The sequence below is a fragment of the Canis lupus genome, chromosome 16, assembly GCF_003254725.2.
Source record: "Canis lupus dingo isolate Sandy chromosome 16, ASM325472v2, whole genome shotgun sequence".
NCBI classification, from domain to species: Eukaryota; Metazoa; Chordata; class Mammalia; order Carnivora; family Canidae; genus Canis; species Canis lupus.
This window is the reverse complement of record NC_064258.1, coordinates 46,115,696-46,141,857: the sequence shown is the minus strand read 5'-3', so window position 1 is coordinate 46,141,857 and position 26,162 is coordinate 46,115,696. Positions and strand designations below refer to the sequence as shown.

The 26,162-nt window shown below is 38.2% G+C and overlaps 1 protein-coding gene and 1 long non-coding RNA gene across 51 annotated transcripts in view; one reads left to right on the top strand and one right to left on the bottom strand.

Moving 5' to 3' along the window:
* Positions 1-310: 310 nt before the first annotated feature.
* SORBS2 (sorbin and SH3 domain containing 2) overlaps positions 311-26,162 on the bottom strand; it is a 214,648-nt gene continuing 188,796 nt past the window's right edge. For 24 of the 50 annotated variants that reach the window (XM_049095159.1, XM_035700185.2, XM_035700187.2 and 21 more), the window contains 4 exons: positions 25,252-25,455; positions 8,444-8,493; positions 4,543-4,649; positions 311-2,490 (listed from right to left, as the gene is read on the bottom strand). In XM_049095159.1, coding sequence (XP_048951116.1) covers positions 2,429-2,490; positions 4,543-4,649; positions 8,444-8,493; positions 25,252-25,455 — 423 coding nt within the window. In that variant the 3' untranslated portion in view covers positions 311-2,428. Of the gene's footprint in view, positions 2,491-4,542; positions 4,650-8,443; positions 8,494-14,127; positions 14,236-18,240; positions 18,436-20,519; positions 21,273-25,251; positions 25,456-26,162 lie in introns of all 50 variants that reach the window. The other 26 variants (XM_049095158.1, XM_049095161.1, XM_035700170.2 and 23 more) reach the window with 3 other exon arrangements.
* Positions 9,683-23,173, top strand: LOC112675205 (uncharacterized). Its single transcript, XR_003145809.3, has 4 exons — positions 9,683-14,011; positions 14,843-15,043; positions 15,334-15,407; positions 22,814-23,173. It is a non-coding gene; the product is annotated as an uncharacterized LOC112675205 (long non-coding RNA).

Genomic DNA, 26,162 nt, shown 5'->3' with positions numbered 1-26,162 from the left:
CGAATTGAGAAAGTGCTTACCACTTCTTGTAATTAACTTCTGTTTGGAAAAATAGCTGTTTTGGAGGCATAAATATTTTTAAACGTATTGTTTTAGCTGAGTAGTAATTTTCAGCCAGAGAGTAGTTAGCAAATGAGCTTTAGGGGCCGGTTTAAAGAATATTTCTTCTCTGAGCTGAGGCATATATATCTTTTCTCCATTTGCGTATCAAGAGAACATAGAACAAATGCATTTTCTCTTGGCTTATCGAAGAAATTGGGATAAACAACACAATTTTCTTAAGGAAAAATTTCAAAAAGAAATACTGACATATACTTCCAAGCAAAATTTATTAGATGTCTATTCAAGAAAAACACAATGACCTTCGCTTGTAAGAATTCAAAGTCGATGACCTGAAAGCCAGGTATGAATATTTTTCCTTTTAAAATCAGATACAGAGAGTAGAAACAGTAATTTTTCTTAAATATGACAGGCAACAGATATTGAAATCTTTTCTCATAAATGGCATCAAAGATAATTATTCATTTATCAGCAAAGCTGCATGCAGTTGACTTAATTTCAAATCCAAAGCCTTTAAAATATAAAGCTGGTTGTGAACTTGACAGTTATCAAGGTAGGCTACTCAAAGATGTTTCTTTACCTTCTTACTAATGAAACTCCTCTGTAATCAGTACATTTCAGTTTGGCTGCTAAGATCTTTTAAATTCATAAATTTTTGCATAAATGCTCTTATAGAATCACACAATCAAGGCGTGCTTGTGATCTGTGAGATAGGTAACGGATAATCTGTTGAAAAGTGTGTTAGCTTAGTTTAAAGTGAAAGATAGAGACCAAATTAGGAAATTCCCATTTTCTCGACAACTAAATAGTCTGTACAAAAAAAAAGCAAACATATGTACAAAATTCTAGAGTCTACGTACATTGTGAAAAGATCAATCACTGTCCACAGAAGAAATGCCATAAAAAGTTTTATCTATAAGGTGCTCAAGATCCAAATATGAATAGTTCTTATGCAAAGTCATAAGAAATACAAAGCTAGTTCTCAAGGTATGTGTAATTCAGGCACTGGTAGCGACATTAAATCTTTCAGGTCCCAAAGCCATTTTGTAAATTCCTACTTCAGGGCGGAAAATATAACCTGAATGATTTAACATTACTTCTAAAGAGTGCCTCATGTATTCCGAGGAAATATTTCACACACACCAGGAAAATCAGGCTCAACATATTCCTGTCCTCAAACGTAGCCAGGATTCTGAGTTCCATAGAAGAAAAATAACTATCATAGTAAAAATAATTGTATTGATCATAATCCTTGCTAAAACCAGCCCTACTGCTTGTGATGCATCTGAAGTACTCTATTTCTAGAAAATAATGTGTGGGATTCCTTTCCATCTCCATAAAACGTACAACACACCATATGGATTGTCTGTTCTCATACAATCTCACATGTATATGCGTGCACACAGTGAAAGATTACCTATGAATATTGCTTACAGATACTTTCAAGTGTCTACGTTAGAATAATTCTTTGCACCTCTCACTAACACTGCTTTCATTAAAATTTTACCAGATAAATAAAACACTAAGGGCTCATTGTTCATGATGCTGATTATTACATTTTAATATAAAATAGCAATGCAACTTTACAACACAATAGGTTTTTTGTTTTGTTTTGTTTTTTGTAGCCTAGCTAAACTTCTTAAATTCTCATGATTATTACCAAAGGCTCTTATTCACTTACGGTTTGCACTTCTAAAAAGTACAGAGGAAAAAAAAAAACGGCAGGAAAAGGACTCCTATTTGAGAACTCACATTCAATCAACAAAATCACACTCATCCAAATTACCTTTCCTACTCTTGCTTTAGATTTTGTAATCACTGTGCGTATTACAATATATAAGTGCAGGCAAACGATATAGCCGAAGTACAGTTTTCATGTCGTGTAAACCAGGACACTAGGCAAACTCGTGAAAGGAAAATATACTGCCAAGCTAAGAAAGTGAAAATGCAAATCACAGCATGTAGTGATAAACAATCTCTGGTTGCCTGAGGGGAGGACTTCTTTCAAAGTGGACTAGAAAGATCCTTGAGACATTCCCTTTTTTTTTAAAAATTTGCCTCAAATACTTAACCCTTTCTAATGATAATGATTTTTCTTTCTGATCTCGCATATTGACTTTCCAAAGTTTAGAGCAGAAATTGGGATGATGCCCTTTCACGCAGAAGCAAGTCTGCCAGCCTCCCAGGACTCAGCAGCTGGTGGTCCTTTTGCTGGTGGCTCGGCGGCAGGTAGAGATGGTGACGGTGGGGGACTTCTGCTGGAAACTGGAAGGCAGGACGGGCCTGGGAGGGAGGCCCCAGGGGAGCTTTCAGGCAGGGTTATGCAGATGTGGTGCTGAAAGGCGGCAGAAAAAGGAGGGAGAGTGATTCACAGCCTCTTGACATAGTTACCGGGAAAAGTACCAAAGAATTTGGTTCTTCTTGACGTTCCTGAAAATAGAAGCAATAAGTGAGATGAACAACGATGAAATATCAGTTTCTATATGAGGCCTTGAAAATGCTTCGCCTTCAAGCCTTTACTAAGAAAGTAAGCCCTGCGGGGTTTGGGAAAGGAAGAAAACTCACTTTAGGACCATAGGAAGACCAAGTGAGCAGTTTTACGGGGACACCCTGATGCCTCGGTTGCCTCTCAAGCTCATACACCGCACTCCCATCACACAACCAGGCTAAACAGAGGGGCTCAGCCTCTCCGCCTGAAGGGAAAGACCATCCTGCTGGAGGAGCTGGGTTTTTAACGTAATGATATTAAGTGTCATGATGCTCCATCACCATGGGTGCTAGACAAGAGTGAGGAGTGGAAAAACACTTGGGAAGTGACGTTCTCAAGTTTAAGCTAAATAAAGTCGAGGCTGGCGGTGTCATGGGATGGATTAGAAGAGCACAACACGAGGCTGGGTTTGGTGAGCAAGGGGTCTTTCACCCCTCTTCAACAGGGTGCAACGCTGATGGCATTATTGGGGACACTGTCACTATCCAGTTTTATTATGTCATGGAAGATCACGCTGAACGTTCCTTCATTCATTCACAGTCAGCACTGCCCGAGTCCTTGATAAAATATAAAAATTTACAAAATCACTAAAGAAAAAAAAAAGGCCAAGAACTATTTGTGGAGAGGGGTTCATCAACAAGTATGCTTTTTAACAGAGGTGTGAAACCAAAGGCACAAGTGGCCACCATCATGATTACCTTTGGTCTCAGATAACACAACTCCTTTGAAACTTTTAATAAAGGTTGGTGCACTGAATTCTTCCCAAGGATTTCCAGCTCAGATAGTGAGAGGACAGTTCCAGTTCTCATTTATGTTCTGGAACTTACTGTCTTGGTTTGATCGATTTTTCTTTTTTCCTGTGTAGGTTAGCCATTTACTATTCTTCTAAAAAGGGGAGTTAATGTGAACAGAAGCAGAGGCTTGTGGCTGCAAATGTGTGACCTCTGTTCTTGTATTATTTTCCTCCCTGATTGTCTAGAGAAAGCCTTCATGCTTTCCTGTCTTGTCTCCTCTGTGCTCCTGTGCCTTTATTTTTTTGTTACCTCTTTCTTGTGTGTACCATTGTATAATGCTCTTGTCTACAAATGTTTTCTCAGAAGAGCTCTAGTCTTCTTAAAAAAAAAAAAGATTTATTTATTTATTTGGAAAGAGAGAGAGAAGTGGGGGGAGAGACAGTATGTGCACAAGTAGGGGGAAGGGGAGAGAGAGAGGGAGAGAGGGAGAGAATCTCAAGCAAAGTCCCCAGTGAGCATGGAGCCCAATGTGGGGCTTGATCTCATGACCTAGTGGAAATCAAGAGTCAGCCGCTCAACTAACTGAGCCACCCAGGTGCCCCTCTAATTTTCTCTTAAGCTGGTAAGAATGGGATTATCTGTTAAGTGGGAAGAATGAAACTTGTCTCTTAACAAAAATTAAAATGAAGGTGAATTATTGAACTTTCAAGGGTCTTTAACATCAGACCTAATGAGCAGATGAATTGCTGACTTCATCTTATGTTCTCCAATTAGATCCTCACTGCTGACAGCTAACATTGCCCACTGAACAGTGTTAATATTTCTTATCTAGGAAGCATTGTGGTTATGGTTCTTAGATCTCCATCTTTCCTGGTTGGTGGTACTCAAAGAAAATTTCTTCTCTCAGTTGAATTGGAGATAAAACTAGCAGAAAATCACATATACCTGAAGCAGGTAAATAATAAACCATATTAAAATGCAGTGCTGGGGTGCCTTGGTGGCTCAGTTGGTTAGGTGTCCGATTCTTGATCTCAGCTCAGGTCTTGATCTCAGGGTTATGAGTTCAAGCCCTCTGTTGGGCTCCATGCCCAATGTAAGAAAACATGCAAGGTAATGTTGCCTTGGGATTACATAGTGCATACGTAATGCGTGAAAGATCAGAGGCATCATGAAATCAAAGAAAGCTTAACTATCACCAGTGAGCAAACACAAACAAATTATAAAATGGTCAAAGGCGTCTGAAAAGAAGTTTCTACATACCCACAAACCATCCATCGTCACACTTCTCCATCACATCAATGACATCACTTTCTCTGAGCTCCAGCTCATCTTCATTCCTAGGAGTATAGTTATACAGAGCCTGAAACCTTAAACAGGACAAATGGATGTGTTTAAAGACAAATCTTTACACCCTTGTGAAACTATAGAAGATTGTACATCGTCATTTTACTTTTAACATTCCTATTCTTATTAACATGTGAAATTAGATAGTGTAAGTCTTTGGCAAACATGTAAAGTAAATAGAAATATTTGGATTTGCGTGGGACTTAGACCACTCTGTAGCATTTCAAAACTACAGTGAGGGATATTTGTCGAAGATTATAATATGCACAAGTTGGATTAAAACATTTTGACATTTATAAATCGGACCTGTATTCCAATTGTCTAGTCATAGATATCACAAGGACATTAAATAATAGTGCAGAATATAAAAGAAGTGATGTGTGCATTATTCAGTGATGTAAAAACAAGAGAGGATTATTGTTTTAGTTGGCTATAATCAAAAGCAAATAACTGCAATTTCCAAGTTGAATTTTCAAGTGGTTCTAAACGGAGATGTACAACCTATTGCAGACATGTCCCCATATGGAGCAATTCTAAATTGCTATGTGGGGTTTACTTTAAAAGAAAAGGTTATTTTTTTCACCAAAAGGAATTCTTTAAAGCAGTTTAGTTTCGTAGTTTGAATCAGTGTGTTGTAAGGATTTAGAATTTGAAAATCTGATGTAATGCCCCTATGAAGTCAAGCAGATATATTCTGTGCTCAGCGATCACTGAGTCAGTATCAAACAGTAGATTATGGATATGTTTCTTTTTAAAATGGGTCCTGGAACAATTGTGTTTGATGTTGAAACATTTCCTTGAAATAATTTTATATAAAAAAGAAGTACTGAGAGGACACTACCACTTTCCTTTCTCTGCCTGAATTAGGAATTTCTCTGCCTAATTCCTTGAAATAATTTTATATAAAAAAGAATTACTGGTAGGACGCTACCACTTTCCTTTCTCTGTCTGAATTCTCTGCCTGAATGCAAGCCTTTATTTTGCTAACATTGATCAGTTAAATTAAATTTGCAGTAATAAAATAGTATGTATTTTAAGGCATATTAACATGGATTGGCATTTTGGAAAATGAAAGCACAAATTCTAGCAGCTGAGCAGTTCATGAAATATTTGATACACAGAAAACTTCATATTACTAGGAAAATACTACCAGTATCTTGAGGGGGATTTAAAAAAAATTCAGTGAATTTGTTTTTGCTGTCTCTTATAATAGTTATGTAATTCTGCCAATATAGATAATTAGAACCACATTTCAGGGCACTTTGGATTTTTAAAGTCAAGTTTAGAAAGCAGATAATACTGAATAATGTTGGAACAAGAATGATTTATTTCTAATTACTTCATTCAGTCAGAAAATCACATTTTAGTGGAACAAAACTTTCCTATCATTTGAACTCAAACATGTCATAAATCAGGGACATGGCTCCATTGAAAAAGTCCAAGGACTTTTTCAGATTGGCGGACCCAGATGAAATCGGCTTCTGGCAGGGGTAGCAGGTGGTGGTAGTTGTCTGGGAAAATGCTGGTAAGATGTGGTGCCTAACCTCATCTCCCAGAATACATTGTTTGACCTGGTTGGTACCAAACCCTAGAATCCCAACATTAGAGATTTCTTTCCCAGTTAATATTTTGTCCTAGAAAATCTTTTCTGCCACTTGTACTTTTGAAATTGGGCGTCTGATGTCTTCTGTTGAGAAAGGGCAGAGAAAGGTAGCCAGGATCCCAGAGTAGTGGTAAAACAAAAACAAAAACAAAAACAAAAAACATTTCTCAATTTGGATGTTTGCACGGGGCCAGCCCTGATTGGAGTAGACAAATTATTTTGTTGGTTGCTTTTAGGATTTGATTTTGAGGCTGCTTAGTTGAAGGGATGGTATTTTTGTATATTTATTTGGGGAAAGTTGATTTCCCTTTTTCAATTTCATGTTTGAGGGAGACAGTCCTTCCTGGGCTGCTATTTCAATGGGTACACACTGAAGCTCTCACTTTGGGGAACACCGATTCTCTGAGCTTCTCAGGCTTCAGCCTTCCTTTCCTCAGGAACCTGGCCAACCCCATATGGAGAAAGGCCTATTTAAGGCCACCAAACCCCAGCTGCTTGAACAATCTCAAGGTCCCAAGAGCTAAGAAAAAACAAAATTGGCACAAACTCCTACTTCACTTTGGTATGATAAAAGCCAGGGTGCTTGTCAAAATTTACTTACCATTCGGGTTTAATTAGGCCGCACACACAAAAAAAATTGGGAGTTTCATGGAAACATAAACAAACTTTCCGGAAACCACCCTGACTCTGTTGGCTTTCAAAATCAGTGTTGCATGACAGGAAATGCAGCCGAATTACAATTAAAATGTTGTTTTGAAAGATGTGTTGGTGAGATGAATGATGGTGGTGGGATCAGGAGATGCTTCAGAAAGAAATTTATCTTTTAAATAAGAAATGTTCAGCCAAGCTTGAAGCTTTCTCTATAAATTGCAACTTTTCCTATAACATATTTTTTAATCCTGAGTTGCAGCAACATTATAACATGATGTTCCCATTTGCACTCCAATCTAGTTTTTAAATGAAAGAGGTTAAGTGACACCCCATATTCCCCCTCATTGGGGTTGTAAGCAAATATAAATTTAGTACAGAATGCTTTCTAATGTCCATAGCAGGACCTTGAAAATGTGCCTTTTCCCACCTGCGAGCAACGTGGTTTCATAAACACCCAAATGACCACGAGTGGAAGTATTAACTTTATAGGACATGAAACAGTATAACGTAATGTTACCTATTAATTCATAAGCTCCTCAAAAGCTGCTAACTACGATGTGTTGATTATACAATAGACCTAAACAGGCCTGGAATTTAATTTTTGTGCCTTGTTCCTAATCATTTGCTTACATGAGAAAACCAGCCCAAACTTTAGAATTATAAGTCTTATTTGATTTTTTTTTCAATTGAATGAAACTTTAAGTGATTCTTACATCCACCTTGTTCTTTTCATAGTCTTTTGCCTCAGCAAGGAAACCTTGCTGGTTATACTGGGTGAGAGGTGAGAGATGGTTTCTGAAGAGCATGTTTTTAGCTCAGGGCTGGGTCTGTGAGAAGTGAGGAGGGGGCCCTGGGTAGGAAGGGGCCAGGCCACCCTCTTGACTTACAGCCTGGGCAGTGGGCAGCAGCGAATAGAGAGCCTCTCAACCTCCCTCTGTCATGGGCAAAATGGAGCAGGAAAGGACACACACACACACACACACAAAAGAGAATCTTAAACACAATGTGGGACATCTTCAATTTGAGTTGACTTATCCATCAGAAAGGAGAGGGAATTTGAGAGGTTGGAAAAGGCATTTAACTGAATGCCAGTGAATGTTTTAACACACTGCCATTTCCAAAGGTCCTTGTAGGAATGTCACTCTGGAATTATGCTATTACCTTATCACTTCTGGTCTACTGTTACATTCTTCTGGTCTTTGAATATGTGTAAGAACTATGTTAGGACATTTCTGGGTCTTTAAAGCTGTGGTTACTAGAATTTGCATGGTGATCAGGACAGGGAGGGAGGCAGATTCATACATCCTGGGCATCAGGAGCATGGGAAGGTCTTTCTAACATGTAAATCAGTCTTCTACGAAAAGCCATGGATTTTTAAAATGAACTTCTCTCCGTTATGAGAGATGGAGACTTTTGTAATTTCTCTTCTATCAAAGAGCCTCACGTTAGTTACTTTGTTCTGTTTCACTTGCAGAGTTGCACAGGCCTCTGTTTTGGGACCTCAATGGTCTCTTTTGTGGGTCAAGGTTAGTCTGGGACTTAGAAGATAAGAAGAATACTTACGGTTCCCCCCCACCTTGAATGTTTTCATGAGTGAACACAGGACGCTGTGGCTGAAATGAAATGATTTTCAATGTAATCAGTGTTTAAACTGGTACTAAGTAAAAGATAATTTGGATAATGGCATGGTATTTTCTTGACATTTAATATTTCCTGTTGTAAAAAACCAAGAGGAAGGAAAAAAAACCAAATAAAGGGTTTCTGCAGGATTAATAATTCAAATATTTTGAAGGGTGCTTTACATTAAACCAAAATAACCAAGGTTCAAATATTTTGAATATATCTACAGTCTAGTCTGCTCAAGCATTAAGGAAAAGTCAGGGTTTAGTCCCATTGATTTTTCAAAGGCCAGGAATATGGCAAGAACATAGACACCAAACCACTAGAATGGGAAGTCTGGACACCTTCATACAACCTTATTTTTCAGCGTTTTCTCAAACAAGCAGAAAATAAGCCACATGTATTCTAACAGCAAAGTATCCACAGTCATTCTACTTTTCCTTCACAGACAACATTTTCACATACAGTACGGATGAAAATATAGATAGGCAGACATCCCATGCTACATTTGAATTAACACTCTCTGTTCTCCATGTGGAGAAAACACATGCATTTTCAAAAAGAGAAAACAGAGAACTTGAAATAGGATGTAACAAACAATATCCAGGTAACATGTAACATTTTACCTTAGAAGAGAAATATTGGTAGAAATTCCCAGTGCACTGAACTCTCAAAAGAGTTTCTTTTCTTTTTAAACTAAGCATCAAGACCAGTATCTGTAATAGATACTTATAATATTGGAAATGACAAACCTTAGCATCCCATATATCCACATAAATATTGCAATGAATGAAAGTTAACATGTTTGTTGAATATGTAAAGTCAACATCTTTTATACTGGCTACCCAAGTGTTACTATTTCAGGAAAAGAAAAACATTACAATTCATTCACAACACATTTCAAAAGCATCCTCTTCTGAACGATGGCTGTGTGGTGAAATGAGATATAAGAGTTTGCATGGCAATTATAAAAGTGACTTCTTGATGACTACTGAATTAGTTAGGAGATCCATGTCCTTGGATATCTGGGCCAATTCCTAGGTCCCAGAATTATGAATGGATTACTGACAGATTTACCGCAAATTGTCCTTAGAAATCCCCTTGGTCCAAGAATGGATGGGGAAATCTGGGGTTCCTTTTAGTCTGAGTCTGTAATTTGCTCTCCTTCTTACATTCTTTATTTGCTACCTTCCCATCTAAGCCATCTATCTAGCATAAGACTAAGTTCTTACATTACTAAAACTTGAAGCATTCAATCTATTAATTGGAAGTGTTTACTAACTATTAGAAATTTCACTCAACAGTCTGAATGTGGAATATATAAACTTAAGACTCAAGAGTGGATAAAAATTATTGGACACATGCATGACTTCAGAGTACAAGGCTTCTACAAGTCAATATAAAGTTATCAACAATGAATCTGTCATTAAATTTATAAAGTATACTATTTTAAGAATTATGAAGACTAAGCCATTTTCCAGCCATGTTAAGCCATTTAATTCAATATAAATATATTGAATAATTCTATAATTATTTAATATATGCAAAATAAACACAAGTTATCCATAAGCCTGTAATCTATTAAAGTTCTTCAAATTCTCATCCAATCATGTATATATACTGTTTATGCAGAAATAAGATATGCATATATCAACTGCTATTAATATTTTATAATAATTTTCCAGCTTTCTTTTCTCAGTCTTCTTTTTCATTTTAAATCACTGCAGAATAATGTTCCCTCACTTATGTGTAGATATATTTTTTTGGTTTTCTTAACCATTTCTTTTTTGCTTTTGAAGTGAAGGTTGGTCTAGCCTTTTTTTCATTATCACGAGCAACAGTGCTATAAATATTTTTATACAAAGAGTTATTTCCTGGCTTTGGACCATTCTTTAGAACACATTTCCAGGAGTAAAATTTCTGGCCAAAGATTATACATTCAAACCACATGATATTGAAAGTGCTTGTATTAGTCACTCAAAAAAATATAAAAATGTAATTAAAAAATGGAAAATGCTGTATTTCAAAGCACAGCTGCTTTAGTCTCACAGAAATATCATAGCACCATTTACAGTGCATAGCAAAGTTATAAATAAGAAAATATTTTCTGATGATCAGTTCTTAAATTCAGAGAAAAAATGTTTTGTAAAACTTATTTAGTTGTGCTCTTTCTACATGTTTCAGTCATTCTAGTATTTTTAAGTGGTGTAAAAGTTTTACTTTTTCATCATAGCATCCAGTGCTTGGTACAACTGGTTGGTCTAACTTCACTGCTCTCTTATGTTAAAATGTGAACATGACTTTAAAAATCAGAGTGTTCATTGAGATAAAATAATCTACTTTTGAAGTCCATATAGAACCTTTCCTTTGTCATCATCCCAATTCTATTACTTTAATTACTTTAATTTGACTAGCATCATAAGTTACTGAAGTGGATCATTCCTTTGACAATTATGAACGTTGGGCTGTTGCCAGAAGTCTGTGGCTCCATTAATCCCACAGGTGTCTACGACTCAAGGACTCATGTTCCTGGGTGTGCCAGCCAGCTATGTCCTTGTTTTTACCAATCCTTCCCAATATGTCTTTTCTTTTCCTTGATAGCCTTTAAGAGAACCCCCATTCCCACCCCTTCTCTGACTTACCAGGTCTCTATACTGTTCACATACTCAGGCCAAGATTTACCACAGCCTTTATGAGCACTATTATCATGGTGGCTTTTAGAACTTTTCTAAGGTTACCTTAAAACAGGAATCATCTCCATGTGAATTTGGATAGTTAGGAACCAGTTTTGAGGAAAGTTGACTAGTTATAGTATTTGAATTAATTTATTTAGAGGTATTTGGTCAATAGATGAAAAAGTAGCTATTATAAACAGCTATTTATAAGGGCACATTTGGTGTTGGCATGGACAATGTAATCTGGGATTTGCAACTCAGCTTCATTATCTCTAGAATCAAGGCATTGGACAAGACAGTGATTAGAATCTTGTCCCCTTACCAAAAAAAAAAAAAAAAAAAATCTTGTCCCCTTCAGGAAACCCATGGAGGAATCCACATTTCCACAGGTACATCTCTCCTGTTATGTATAGATGCCATCATCAACCTTCCCCTTACTTCTCAGAGAGCTGAGACAGCTGACACTTAATAGTTAATTCTCAAATATCTCAGTCATGTAAAAACAATCATAGTAACAATTCAGCTTCATTTTTCAGATCAGTAAGCCAAAACTCACAGATTATTTCTTAGTATCACAAATAAGTAAAAAGAGGAAAGAGAATGATGATTTTGACTGGCACTCTCTATTGCATAGAAGATTACTATGATGGAACAGATGGCCTAAGTTGATTAAAATCAGCATCTTTATTTTGTCCTTTACGCAAGTATTTATGTTCTGTATGGATACTCAAGGAAATCATCTTAGGAGACTATCTTTTGCCTTTCTCCCTCCAAGTGTTACAAGTTAAAAAGGGTACAAATGCTGAGGAAAAGATCTGTACTGTATCTGCACTCTATTGCCACCGAATGGTGAGTAGTGGCACCAACATGCTAAAAGTTGTTGATGCCTTTGGACAGCTCTCACTAACTTCCTTCAGCCTGGATTCATGTTGAAAGGATATTTTAAAGACCACAGAATGTGGTGGAATAGATATTCATCTGTTTTTCTGACGATGTACTTCCCTTCCTACATTTTAAAGTCTTGAGAAAGGATCACTTTTTAGCCACCCGTATTTTTGGTCTGCGATTATTTCTATTTTAACTCTTATCATCTTTGTGATCAATGCAGGATATACATTTGTGACATTCAGAGAGTCTTACATGTATTAAGAATACAATAAAAATTAGGAAACCTAATGAAACATCATGTTGTTTTCATGGAATCCTAGATATTTAACTTTTTTCCATTGGGAAGGTAGCAATCCTCCCCCCACCCCCCGTCCGGTTGAGTGTTGCAATTTTTAAAGGTTATCAAGAGTGGATACAAATGAGACAAGTTTCAACCCACGCTAATATTCAAAGCCAGATCCAACTCACTGCTCCTAAGGGAATTGGTGTGAAATATCCCAGAACCTCTGGTTTTAGTAAAATACATACTTCCCTATCTCAGATGGGGAGATGCAGTCTGTCCAGAACCCATCTATCTATCTGTGCTTCTGCAGAGGCACCTCTGCAGGATTAGCTACATCTAGTATTCAGTAATTCTTAAGTAAAACTGGACTATTACTTTAAACACTAATGAGGAAGAATATTTGAAAGAGTTATAAGCACTTCTAGAGTTCTTCAGTCAATTATTTTTCCAGAAAATGTTAGTTGTAGTATCTGCCAACCAGAATTTGATGAAATTCTCCCTGTAACAATCCCATGTTTATGTAATAGGCTTATTTTTTCCTTCTTAAACTATGATACACAACTTTGCATGAATCTAAAGAATATAGATTATTTATGCTCCACACAAACACATATAATGTATAAGCACATAATGTAAAAACCTGGCAAAGAAAAAAACTTGAGGTAACCCAAAACATGGTGTCTCCCTGACCCAAGGGAAATTTATGGCTGGGCCATATTAATTGTGGAAAAATCTTCCCTTTTGTTTTGGCTCTGGAAGGCCTTTCTGTGAGGGAGTCTAAGAATCTCTTGAAATCAACATTCCGCTTTCTCTATGGCAACCCAAATCTCTGCCTCAGAAACAAAGGGAGGTCTCCTTATGCAAGCAACAAGAGCACAAAAAATGGCATAAACACAGAGAGGTAGCAACATTTTTTGAAAGTGGAAAAGGAAATCCTCTTTGCAATCAATTGGGTCCTTAACAATTTGCAAGCCATGGTCATCAATAGGCCAGGTCAGGTCAAACTGGGGTTTATCAAATAGAAATGGTGAAACGGTTGCCTTTTGCAGAGACAGAAATCCCCAAACGCCTTGGCTGCCTTCCTCAGAACTGATAGTACCATTTAGAACCCCGACATAGGAAAGCGCTTTCGATGTTACAGAACCAAGGAGTTGCTGGGAAAAGTAATTTTGCCTTTAAATTCAATCAAAGCTTTCCAAAGCCTGGGAGTACCTGGAGTCCAGAGTACTGAAATACCCCAGAATCCCTCGTTTAGGTTTAAAAAGTGTCGTGGAGCCAATGTAGCCCACACCACCAGAGCAACAGGAGGTTGTGCAACAACTAAGGATGATGGATTCAAGAGAACAATCGACATAAACAATGTCACCAAAGCAAACGCTACTGGAAGTGTTCGCTATGCGATCAGCACCAGCTTTATTCTTTGCACTAAAAACCATGATTGGAAAGCGGCGATTTACAGAGAATGTGGCAGGAAGCATGAGATGCACGGAGAAGACAACATATACTACACCCTGATTTGGATTATGAGAATCTGGTCATGTCTTTCTGGATTTCTGGAAAGTTCGACACAGACACAGAAGAGAAACACGTTGCCCACAGACCGCATTGGATTTTTCAGTTGATCTGACTTGGCAGCTCATGATGGGTGGTCACTTCATCTCGGGGGTACCTCTGGGCCCACTTTGGGGCAAAGCACAGCAGTGACAGGGAGGGAGGGCCAGCCTACTGCAGGTGGGTGGGTGGCCAGGGTGCCTGGCACGAGGGGGCCGTTCTGACCCTACCCTGTGGGAAGCGCTGAGGCCTCGGCCCGGCGAGCCGCAGGATCTCCTACACAGCACTGGGCTACGCGGAGGCTTACCCAACACAAATACCTCGCTTTTTAGGTCAGCCTGCAAAAGCCATAGACGTTAGTTAGTTCTGGTCTTCATCGTACAGCCTTCAGGAGGAGCTTTGCCTGATTTGCTTTTCCATGCACACGCAGCATGCCAAACTCTCGAATGCGACAGAGCCGGGCAGGTTCACTGGCCTGCAGACAGGTCTTGGGGGGCTGCTGGCACCGTCCACACCACAGGCCTCAAGTGCTGCTTTCACACCAAGCCCAACAGGCAGAGCAGAGAAAGATTTACGGAGAGAAGGGGGGCATAAGGAAGATGTTTGAGGGTGATGTCGATGGCTAAGAGCACATACGAGGATTCGTGTGTCTCTAATAGAATGTTTAACAACGGGGGGTGGGGGGGACAGGACAGCCTCAGATCTGTTTTCTTTGTGCTTCTTTGAATAGATGCAAGGTAAGACGGGGAAATTTCACTGCATACCCACCAAGTTTCATAAGAAGTCTCCATCATTTGGGGCAAATTTTCTAACAAAACACATAAGGAGAAAATATGGCTTTTCTGGGAAAAGTGGTAAAATATAATTAAAAACTGAATATGGTCCTAACTCCACCTTGTGACTGTTTTGGCATTCTTTCAAAGTAAGCATTTTTTTTTTTTAAAGATCTTATTTATTTATTCATGAGAGAGACAGAGACATAGGCAGAGGGAGAAGGAAGCTCCCCGCAGGGAGCCTGATGTGAGACTCGATCCCCAGACCCAGGACCACACCTTGAGCTGAAGGCAGATGCTCATCCACTGAGCTACCAAGGCGTCCCCAAAGAAAGATTTTTAATATGACAGTGAATCAACTAACCTTTCTTGGGTGAGTATGCTTTATTTTCTTTCCAGGAGTGGACAAGATCTACTACTTGTCCAAAGGGCTAGGCAAGTATTTGATATGTTTATAAGGCCTTCAGCAGGACTAAATGACTTTTCAATAAAAGTGTGTGGTTTTCTTAACTCTCATTGAGGAGTGTTTTCATCGTAATTAGTAATGATTGACCTCAAATCTGCAGTCTCTAGGTCTGAAATGCATTAGGTGTTTTTCTTTAAGGGTATGGCAGAGAATGCTTGATGTTCTCTAATATCCATTCTCTTCTTTGTCCTCTGTAGTAGAATCATGAGAGGCACATGGACATTCTGAATAAAGTCTATTTCTCAACCTTGTATCCAGATGTGCTCATGTGGTAAGTCCTGACAGATGGGATCTATGCAGTAGGAAGGGACTGCTGGAGCTGGTGCAGCCACTTTGGATGATACAGTGGAAGCCTCTCATTGAGGAAGATGATGTGCTAAAATCAAATGGAACCTACTGGGTGTCCTGGTGACTATGGAGCCACATACTAGCCCTCAATGCATAAGAGAAATATACTTGTACATTGTTTAAGCTGTAATTATTTTGAGTTTTCTGGCATGGAAGCTGCCCCAATCTCAACTAGTATAGGTGTTCTAGGGACATTAAGGATCATAGAAAAAAACATTCAGCTGTTGGAATGATGTGAATAAATATGCTCAAAGATCCTTTGAGCATATTAGGAAAAATCAGTGCTTAATTCCATGTTGGAAACTGGGCTCATAGGGATTACTTTCTGATGGGATGGTTTTAGAGGAGACTTCCTTTTGGGCCCAGAATAACTGAGTTTCTTGGAAGAAACCCAAAGAAGAGTCTCTCTCTTCACAAAGAGCTTATATTGCAATTTGAGTCCACACGCTCGGACTCTTAGATGGAAGTTAAGCTTATTAGAAGAGTTGAGAACTTGGATAATTTTTAGTATGAAAAACCACTATTTAAAAAAAAAAGATGCTCAAAAGACTAGAGAAAACATTGGATTCTGATTTATATATCGCTCATAATTTATACGTACATTCAACCTTCTGTCATCTATAAGGTGTTGGTGAATTTTGCCTCTACGGAAGATTTTGGATGGTTTGTGAGAGCCTTACATTGTGTCAGAAAACACCTTAAAATAATAAAAGTGCATTAAATTAGCCTGGGTTAGACAATGGTTGATGGGAGTTGATAAAAGTATTGTTACGATTTCATGCACACTATACTATACCTACCAAAACCTTAAAAGTTTATTTTGTCTTTGCTTTCAGGGCAGGGTTACTTTCTTTGTAATGAGCATAACTTGTAGTATTCTTGAAATGGAAGAAATAGGAAGCCTTCTTAGAGGAATTGAGCAAGCACAGTTTATCAGTGTCAGATGTAGGGTTAAACTATGATAATGGCCTAAACTTTGCCACTCATTCAATTTGCATTTATATTGACAAGCACAGGTAACTTCAGTCAACTTATATTCTTCCTATGAATAGAAAAACAGATTTATGGGGCACCTGGGGGGCTCAGTCAGTTAAATGTCTGCCTTTGGCTCAGGTTGTGATCCCAGGGTCCCGGGATCGGGCCCTGAGTCAGGCTCCCTGCTTATCTGGGAGTCTGCTTCTCTCTCTTCCTTTGCTGCTGCCCCCTGCTCATGCTCTCTCTCTCAAATAAATAAAATCTTAAAAAAAAAAAAAAGAAAAGAAAAATAGACTTATAAGTCTTACAAAAAGCTCAGTGGGGAATTAAAAATTATCATTTGCTCTTGAGTAAGATAAAATAGAGGAAAGCTTCATTTTTTCTGGAGTTAGTTACCTGATGTAGTTACGAAAGTGTTCTTTGAAAACATTGTCATTGTGCATACTCTCCATCCTCGCACATGATTCTGCAAACAACTGAAACCTAATGTGTGTATGAGATGAGCTTGATTCTTGAAGAAGAACAAACCTGTGTAAATCCTGGTTTTGTCCTTGACACTACAATGGCGAGATCTTCATCTCTCTAAATTAGAGAAATCTGATTCTAAAGTTACTTTGTCATTTATTGACTAAGCTTAAGGGCTAAAGAACAAGTGGGAAACGGCAAGAAATAAATGCTTTGGCCTTAAAAAGAAAACTTCAGAAAGAGTGGGGAAAAGGCAAAGTCTGAGTCTTAGATATTACCTAAAATATCATTATTCTTGTTTTTTAAAGTTTCCTAATTATTTCATGCCAGCCAAAACGAAACCTCAAAGGGCAAAGAGAAACTAGTCTTTAAAATATTCCATTTTTTCAAAAATTCCTTTCATAGGTTAGATGAATTCACATTACCGGACTATTTCAGTGGAGGGAGTCAGTGATGGGGGTTTGGCATACTGTGCAGACAGCATTTCTCAGGCGTTGGGGGTTGGTGGTTCCTAGTACAGAAACTGAACTCTACCAGAACCTTCGTGTTTTCACTCCACTGCAGGGGCTCCCATTTTACAAAGTTTCAGAGACTGAATGTGAGGATGGGTTATTATTTAAAGTCTATCACGTTTTGTCTCAAGGAAGAGGTTTCAGGATCATTCTGATTGCAGAAGCAAAACTTTTCTGTGATGGATTGATTTTGTGCTGTGGTTGCCATTAAACCTCTTTCCAGGGCCAGCCACTAATTTTGTTGGAGGTCTTTTTTCCTGGTTTCCTTATGGGGAGTTAGAAACCAGCACGGCTCCCAGCCTACAAGACTCAAGAGTTGGGTGCTTGGTGACCTGTTAACAAAAGAAAGCTTCATTCCTGCAATCCTCATTATTTTACTGCAGTTTTATAGAAGAATAAAGTTCAACACTGTGCTAAGGATCATCCTGTCCTCAGGCTGGGCTGAACCTGTTGTTGGGCAGGACACACGGGAGGCCGTGACCCCACTGAGAAGGTACAGAGGCTGACCGGCAGAAAAACCCATGTCTTTGAATGGGATAGGCCTCAAAAAAAAAATCCAGTGATCACGTTTTATTTTTATAAATAAATTTTAGTTCATTTTATTCCTCAAGCTGGGTCTAGCTGCTGCGCAAGGGTATCTCTTAAGTTTTTGGACAGAGGCCATGCCAATGATGTTAAAAAAAAAGTTAGCGAGCAATATTTCCATGACTTTTTAGAAGTTGTAAGATGGCACAAATCTAAATATACCTAGTTAACAAAATTCATTTAAAGACATGCAATAAACCACACTCAGGATGCAGTTACCTTTAGTTTTGGTGAATTTCTCTCCTGTTGGTAAGGGTACTTAGGGAGGAGGGGAGGCGAGTAGGGCTGGGGAGTCTGAGAAAGGGTCCAGGCCAGGTCAGAGATAGAGGCCGAGGGAGAATGAAAAGGAAGGGAAGGAAGGAGAGAGCTGGGAAAAGGTGTAGACGGTCCATCTCCCGGAGAAGGTGAAGGTGGCTTAAAGATCGAGGAAAGACAAGATGTGATTACGGCTTGTGCCCAGAAAGAGGCCATCTGGTCTTTAGAGAGTATCCCCCAACCTCAAATACTGTTAAAGTTACCAAATGCCCTGGCAAGTGACATCTATGAGAAATTTTCGCTTGAAAAACACCAACTTTTTTTTTGAATTGGTTTGGAATTCCCAGTGGGTGTGATCATTTTTCTGATGTGGGTGGCTGGAAACAAGAGCCCCCACATTCTACAACTTTATAATATATTTATATATATTATGTATATATTATATATACACATGAAAGGAAAAACGATCTAAAACCCCGGGATGACTCTTTGTAACTTGCTTGTAAAGTAGATCACAAATTTGGAGAGTTGGTTGCAAAGCTAGGGGGGTGGGGGTGATGGTGTGTGCGGGTGTGTGCCTGTGGGTGCGCGGTGGGAACCGTGGTGAAGCTCCCCCACCCTGCCTGGCCCGGGAGCTGCCTGCAACAGGCTCCTGGGAACCAAGCCCCATATCTACTAGCATCTTGCAATTGATGCTGTTGAAGGGAAAATGAGTTGTTTAAATAAATTACTGACTCAGAAACATGGTTGGCTTTCTGTAATGAATGGTCTCTTGTATTCAATAGTGTGTTTATTTTATACAGGTGCACATGTGGCTGGGTTCTTTATTCAGGTGACCTTTTCTCTCCTGGTTGAGGAACTAGACAAGCCATGGGGTTTTGTGGGTGTCCAGGGGCCTCATGAGCACTGATTACTTAAACCCCAGAACACCCCATAGTATAGGCTGCATGCCTCTATATTTGTTACTGGCAGGATCTTAATAGAAAACTAGGGGATTTTGAAAATTATTTTCCTTTTCTAAGATTTTTAAATAGAGGACCCACGGGGGAAAGTGACTTCCATAGCAACATGATATAAAACATTCTTTTTGTTTCATAATTTTAGTATTTGCCAGTAATCATATTTTCTTTTTAATTTACAGGTGACATATTTGAGAGAGGAAGTTCTGTTTTTGTTGTTGTTGTAGTTTTAAGGACTTTATTTATTTGACAGAGAGAGAGAGAGTGAGAGTGAGCAAGGGAGCACAAGGAGGGGGAGCTACAGAGGGAGAGGGAGAAGCAGGCTCCCCCCTGAGCAGGGAGCCAGAGGTGGGGCTCCATTCCAGGACCCTGAGATCATGACCTGAGCAGATGCTTAACCGACTGAGCCACCCAGGTTCCCCCTTGTTTTTGTTTTAAGAGAAAAATTTAGGGGTGCCTGTGTGGCTCAGTCAGTTAAGTGTCTGCCTTGGGCTCAGGTCATGATCCCAGGGTCCTGGGATGGAGCCCCACATTGGGCTCCCTGCTGAGTGGGGAGCCGGTTTCTCCCTCTCCTCTCTGCTTGTGCTCTCTTAGCTATCTCTGTTGCTATTTCTCTCAAATAAATAAGTAAAATCTTAAAAAAAAAACTTTATAGGCTAAAGGTTTAGGGATCTCCGCTCTTTACTAATTAAAATCATTGCATAAGATTCTTTGTAAGACGAAAATGCATTAGTAGTCTTAAGTAGCCACCAACTTGAAGAAGTTATTTCTTCAGAAGTTAAAAGGGCACAGGAGCACTTTTTTTTGCTTCCTCCCTCTTTTTTCTCTCTCTCCTTTTTTTGCAAACTGCATTTGGAATTGGACTCATCTCTCTGTGTATCAACTTCCTCGTCTCTAAAGCAGGGCTAATAATATAACGCACCTCGCTGAGTTATGCAAAGTAAAGACAAAGAGGTCTTTGAATAGCGTTTGATACTCAGCAAGAACTCAACTATGTGGCTACCCTTATTAATAACAAAAAATCAGGAAGACTACACATTGCAGACTTTAAATATGAACGTATAGTCATAAAGAGGTAATGGAATTATATATCTACATTGTCTTACTAAAACTTGGTGTGTTTCCATCTAGTCCTCCATCCCCCAACTTACGAGTGCTTGTGTTTCTTAAGAGGAAGCCTTCTAGGGCAAATGCCCAAATCAATGTTTATTAATGTGATTAACTGTACTCTCTAAATATAGAAAGACTGGTTAGTTCTTCAGTACTTAGGCAAGATTAAAATACCTCATGATGGGTTTTCACTGCCTTGCTGTCTTCCTTGGGGGTCCTAGGATCTGTGGGGGTGGCTACTGGGGATTTTGTGGGTTTCTTCTCCTCTTCGTCCTCCTCAATGTGCAGACTTGGGGTTGCTTCTGTGCCGTCGCAGGCAGGCCAGAGAGCATCTGGGTCTTGAGATTCTGGCCCTCTCCGGATGCCTGACATCACCCCCTCGCAGATGTCCTCTTCCTCTCCAATGACAGGGAGACTTTTGGACCAGGGGCCCATATGAGTGTGTGCAGAGGCCACACACTTATCACCTGGGAGTTGGGGTAACTTTTCAGGGTCTCCAAAGCCCTTTCTCATTTTTGTCAAATCCGCAAACTTGTTTCGAGCTGTCTTTTGTGGATCCTGAGATGCTATTGCCTCCGAAGGCAGGACTGTAGCTGGGGTCCCCCCAGAGCAGGGAAAAGGAGGCAGAGAGGATGCTGATTTGGCAGGCACAGCAGCTGGGGGCAATGGGAGGAGCACCGAGGGCTCCTCCTTAATCTCAAGGACGATGTCCTCTAGGATATCTGGTTTGGCTTGGTCATCTGGTAAGGGTAAAGCACTAAGCTTCTCTAATTCATCCAAGAAGTTGTCCAGAAAAAGAAGTGGTGTGGGGGTCAAAGGATTTGCCGGTGGACACTTGGCTGTCAGGGATAGCCACCCCCGGGCTGTTTTATCTGAGCCAGGTGAAGCTTTGTGCATGAGAGAGGGGGCTGGTTCACTGAAAGCCAACTTAGAAATGAGCAGGGATTATGAAGTTAAAAAACAAATCAAGAAATAATAATAATAATAATAATAATAATAATAATAATACAGCAAAACACAGAGACAGAAATGCAGGCAAGGTATGGTAATACATATAAAAATATTTTATGCTGTGGTCTTGATTTGAAGATATTTTGCGGAATTTAAATAAAATCATTAGCATATTCACTAGAAGACTCTCTGAACAATGAAACTCCTTGTACTTGGAAGGGATACCAGATGTCAAACAAGATCAAGCTGTCATAGAGATTGTAAGGTCGTATAGTGAAAATAGAAGTGATTTTATTGAACAGATTAAGTCTTTTAAACTAGGCTTCAGATACTGACTTAGGATACATGACTCTGAAATAATGTGACTGTAAAATGAAAAACAATAATGAAACCTTTTCTCATTCCCTGAATTTGTTTAGTGCTCTTTCTTCCCATAACAGTGCCAAATCTTTTGCATTTCCATAATTTTCTCACTTATGTTTGCAAGGTAATTATAATCTATGGCATAAAATATTTTTACGTCATTATATATTGACACATTTCCAAAAGAATAAATTCCAAAAATTATTTCAAGAACAGAAACTCATGATCAGAACAAAACTAAATTTATGTTAATTTCTACTTCAAAGTTTAAAAAATCCAAAGTAAAAGTTTGCATAGAAAGGGAACATTTGACTTTAATGGGAGTAAACTTTTACTAGTACTCCCATTCTTTTGTGTAAACCCATAGAGTATAATTTTTGAAACTTGATCTCCTGAAGTAAAATATACTTCTGTGTATCTTAATAGTATCTCTCTATTTTGGATATATTGAATAGAACAGAATTTTAATAGAAATTCCTTAAAAGTAGTTCTAGATGTGCTGCCTAGGAACATTCTAAGACATTTATCTATTGTTGCCCAAATAGAAAAAATGCTACATACTATGCACATGAAGGCCTTGAGAGTCTGGGGGGTGGCATTTTACTTTCATTCTCTCCAGGTAGATGATTTGGGTTTGAAAAAAACAAAATCTAAAAGGAAGATTTTGGAGATGTACTTTCTAGTTGGTTGTTTAGGATGAGACTTCACTCATGCATTTAGCACTCTTGGTCCTAGGGCCACTTAACTTTTGACTTCTGTGTCCTATAATAGGAATGGGTCATGAATAGAATTTATTTAGCTATTTTTTTTAAAAAGGAGATAAGATGTCCTGTTACCATGGGGTGGGATAAAGAGGCAGAGTCACAAGCTCATGTGAACATTCTAATGGAAGATTTTGGACTAATGGCAGCCCAGCACCTGATATAAAGTGATACTATATGTGATAGCCACTCCTAGCAAGTCCTGTCTATGTTCAATTTTTAAGAAGACAAAAATTACCTAAGTCTCCTTTGATAGGCTAGAGGAATTCTTACTGACCAGTGTTCTAGTTTATGCTCTTTGTTATGTAACACCATAATAGATTTTGAAAATCTGTGCAATATGTAATAATTCAAGATTATTTCTTTTTCATTTTTGCTTTCTCTCATGGCCAGGAATATTATATGGATGAAGGAAGAAAGAGCTTTAAATCCCACTGTTGTCACGACTACCACCATCATTTTTACTACCTGCTCCTATCACCACCCTGGTCACCAGTATGCATGTTAACAGTTCAAAGTGCTTAGCTTTGCAATAGACTACTAACAGTCAAATTAAGTATATGAGTTCCCTGTATAACACAAACATACCCACAATACAAAAATCATATAATTACCATTTCTCCCTAAAGCATTGGAGTTGGACTCGACTACACTAAAAGCAGAAATCTCAGAAATAGTATCCACTTACATTTGAGTCTCCCATAAAATAAAGACAGGATGTTGAGAAATGTGATTTGAGAGTGTCAAAGAGTGATTTGTGAGTCAATGAGTTCCTTCCTCTATTTGCAAATATCAGTTAGAAAATAGGATATATAGCATTTAGTGTATTTTTGGATGTCATGATTTGGAAGTATTTTGTAGTTCTTTTTCTGGAAATGATTCAGTTCAACCCTACTGAGAAGTTTCCTTCATTAAGCCAGTGATATCATAGCATAGATTGCCAGATGGGAAAAACTGTTAAGCATTTTCTTTCAAATTATAGACATGAGCTTTTGAAGATATTTTTTCCCAGCATACTATAAAACATTAATTAGTTATTAGTGAAATTTCTCTATTTATAAAATGCAAAATCTGGTGTTCTAAGAAAAAACTTAGGAAACTGAAAATACATTTAAATTGTATTCACAACCAAGATTAAAATGCTGTGATCTAAAATATTACACTGCCAGTATTGATTAGGACATTATGGAAGAATTTCTTAAGTGTTAAATAAAGCTTGTAGATACATGCTTATTCTTTCTTATAAAATTTTATTTGAAGGCACGGTCATTTTGAAATTTAGCTGGTAGTTCTTTTGAGATAACTGAATGGTAAATAAGACAAATATATGGATGAAGAGTCTGATCTTTTTATCAGCAGGAACTACTGAAGGAAGAACATTGATCTCTAAAACTAAGCTCTGGTAGTGAAGTAAGCATACTAAAGAAGCTTCTGGAAGCCTTTATAATCAATCAGACAAAATCAGATAGTACCAAACTATTCCATTATCCAATGATAAAGGATTGAGAGCAGTTACCCTATAACTGAAACCCAGGTCTTCAAAGAGGAGTAGGATAAGTAAAATGCCCTTTTAAAAGAAAATGCTTCTTTTACTCATTTTACTCAATGCTTCATTTTACATATGTTAAAAATCCTTCTAGACTCATTTTCAAAGGGTGTTTGGGTCACTGGGGATGCTATCTTGCAGTGGGACATGAAATGACTTCACATTTTGATAATGTCTGATATACTGTTGTTATTTTGTTAGCTTTTCTAAATGGTTTATTTTTTTCAAGTCCCAGCCTTGATCTCAATCAAAACATTTAACATATTTTGCAAAACAACATGTTTAAAATGTTGGGAAGTGAAATAATTCCTTGGTAATTTAAAGTTTTACACTTGAAAGTTAATGAGAAACAGAAAGAAATCTCTAAATGCCATCCATGAAAAGAACATGATATATTATAATTAAATAGAAAATTAAGAAAAACTTCACACTCTGAGTAAAGAAAGTAGGAGAATAGTCTTTTCTAATTAACCAGCTCAGGAAGTAAAGGCCCTTTTAGACTACATATTGAGAAAGGTAATTATCTTTCTAGCTACTAGCTCAAGTGAGACATGATCTGGCACAAAATCACCCTAAACCTAATAAAATAAACTTGAGGACTCCTAATCACCACCTAATGACATTTTCATGCAAACTAATAAACAAACTGACTTATGGGCCTTAATTAAAAATTTTTACTCTTTCTCTATATTAAAAAACCCCAAGACTTTTATAGAATTTTGTTAACTTAATTACCATGTATTGATGAAATAAACCATTTTGGGATCTATCTATTCACATAGACTTTAATATAGTACATATATATATATATATATATATACACACACACACACACACACACACCTATGTATATGTATGTGTGTATATATATACACCTATATATAATCCATGTAAAATATGCATAGATAAATATGAAATCGAGCTTTTGAAAAAAAATTAAGCTTCAGGAAAAAATTTTCACAAAGCAGATATATATGTGTATATGCAGATACATATCCAATGGGATTTTATGATACTAATGTTTTCTCCTTCCATATTTTAATTTGAAAATAAAATTATCAAAAAAATGAAAATAAAATTATCAAAATTAGGCATTAAACCTTTTGCTAGCACCCCTCAGAAAAAATAAATTATATTGACTTGACATGGCACGCACACTTAGAAACGTAACATATACATTTTGTGCTTTGCAATAGATAGGATGGTCTAATGCCTAACATCACATATTGATGATCTTCCTCCAAGCTCCCAAATATTATACTAATATGCTAGAATGTCTTCTTACCTTATTTGAACTTAAGCTGTGGATTCTATCACTAGAATAGCTGTGGGGTATTGGTGGGTCAGGGTAATTCTCAGCACCTTTGGTTGTATTCTTCTTGATGACTTCTACGTAGGAAACGGGGAAGATGCCTTGTCTGCTCGTTCCTGGAATTTTACCTTCATACCAGTTTTGATCAACTCTTTTAAGAAGAATAACTCTATCTCCCTGTAGTGAATATTAGGAAAATGAGTTATAAATAGAGACGTGATAACAACAGCAACAAAAAGTGTAATTGTCAATGTTTTCTAACAAACGATGGTTTTCCATCTGGGAAAGTGTGATACCTCCAGTTGTTATCGTTGTTGTTTGTTTTGGTTTGTTTCTTTTTGCCGGGAGAATACAAATAAAGTCTCTGAGCTCACACCCAAGCTACAGGCTATCAACATCTACGCAATGTAATCATTCATTCATGCCATTAGATTCTTCCCTAAGGATGTGTGGTTCATGTGGATGGGCTTACCCATGTTCACATGGGTACCGTATCAAATGACTTGCACAAATTACTTTAAAAAAGCAGGATAGTTTAACAGGGAAAATCTCCGTCAGCTTCAGAAAAGTGCAACTCAGTTTGCTGTGCTAGTGTGTCTCAGATGGGTTGCAGAAGTCAGTCTCTGGAAGGGATGAAGTTGAACGGCACGCTGTTTTTCTTCCTTGATCTCCATGTGGTAAGCAGTCAAAGAGTAAGGCTAGCAGGCTGGGGCAAAGATGGTACCCTCGCTAACCCCTAGCTGTGGCCAGGGCTGAGCTCCACGTGGTCTGCATCAAGCTCGTGGAGCACCACTATCCATTCTAATGGCTGGTGGCCACACCACAGTGGTCATTAAACATCTTTATAGAACCCCTGGCTTTAGTGGTCATAGAACTTCCTGTGA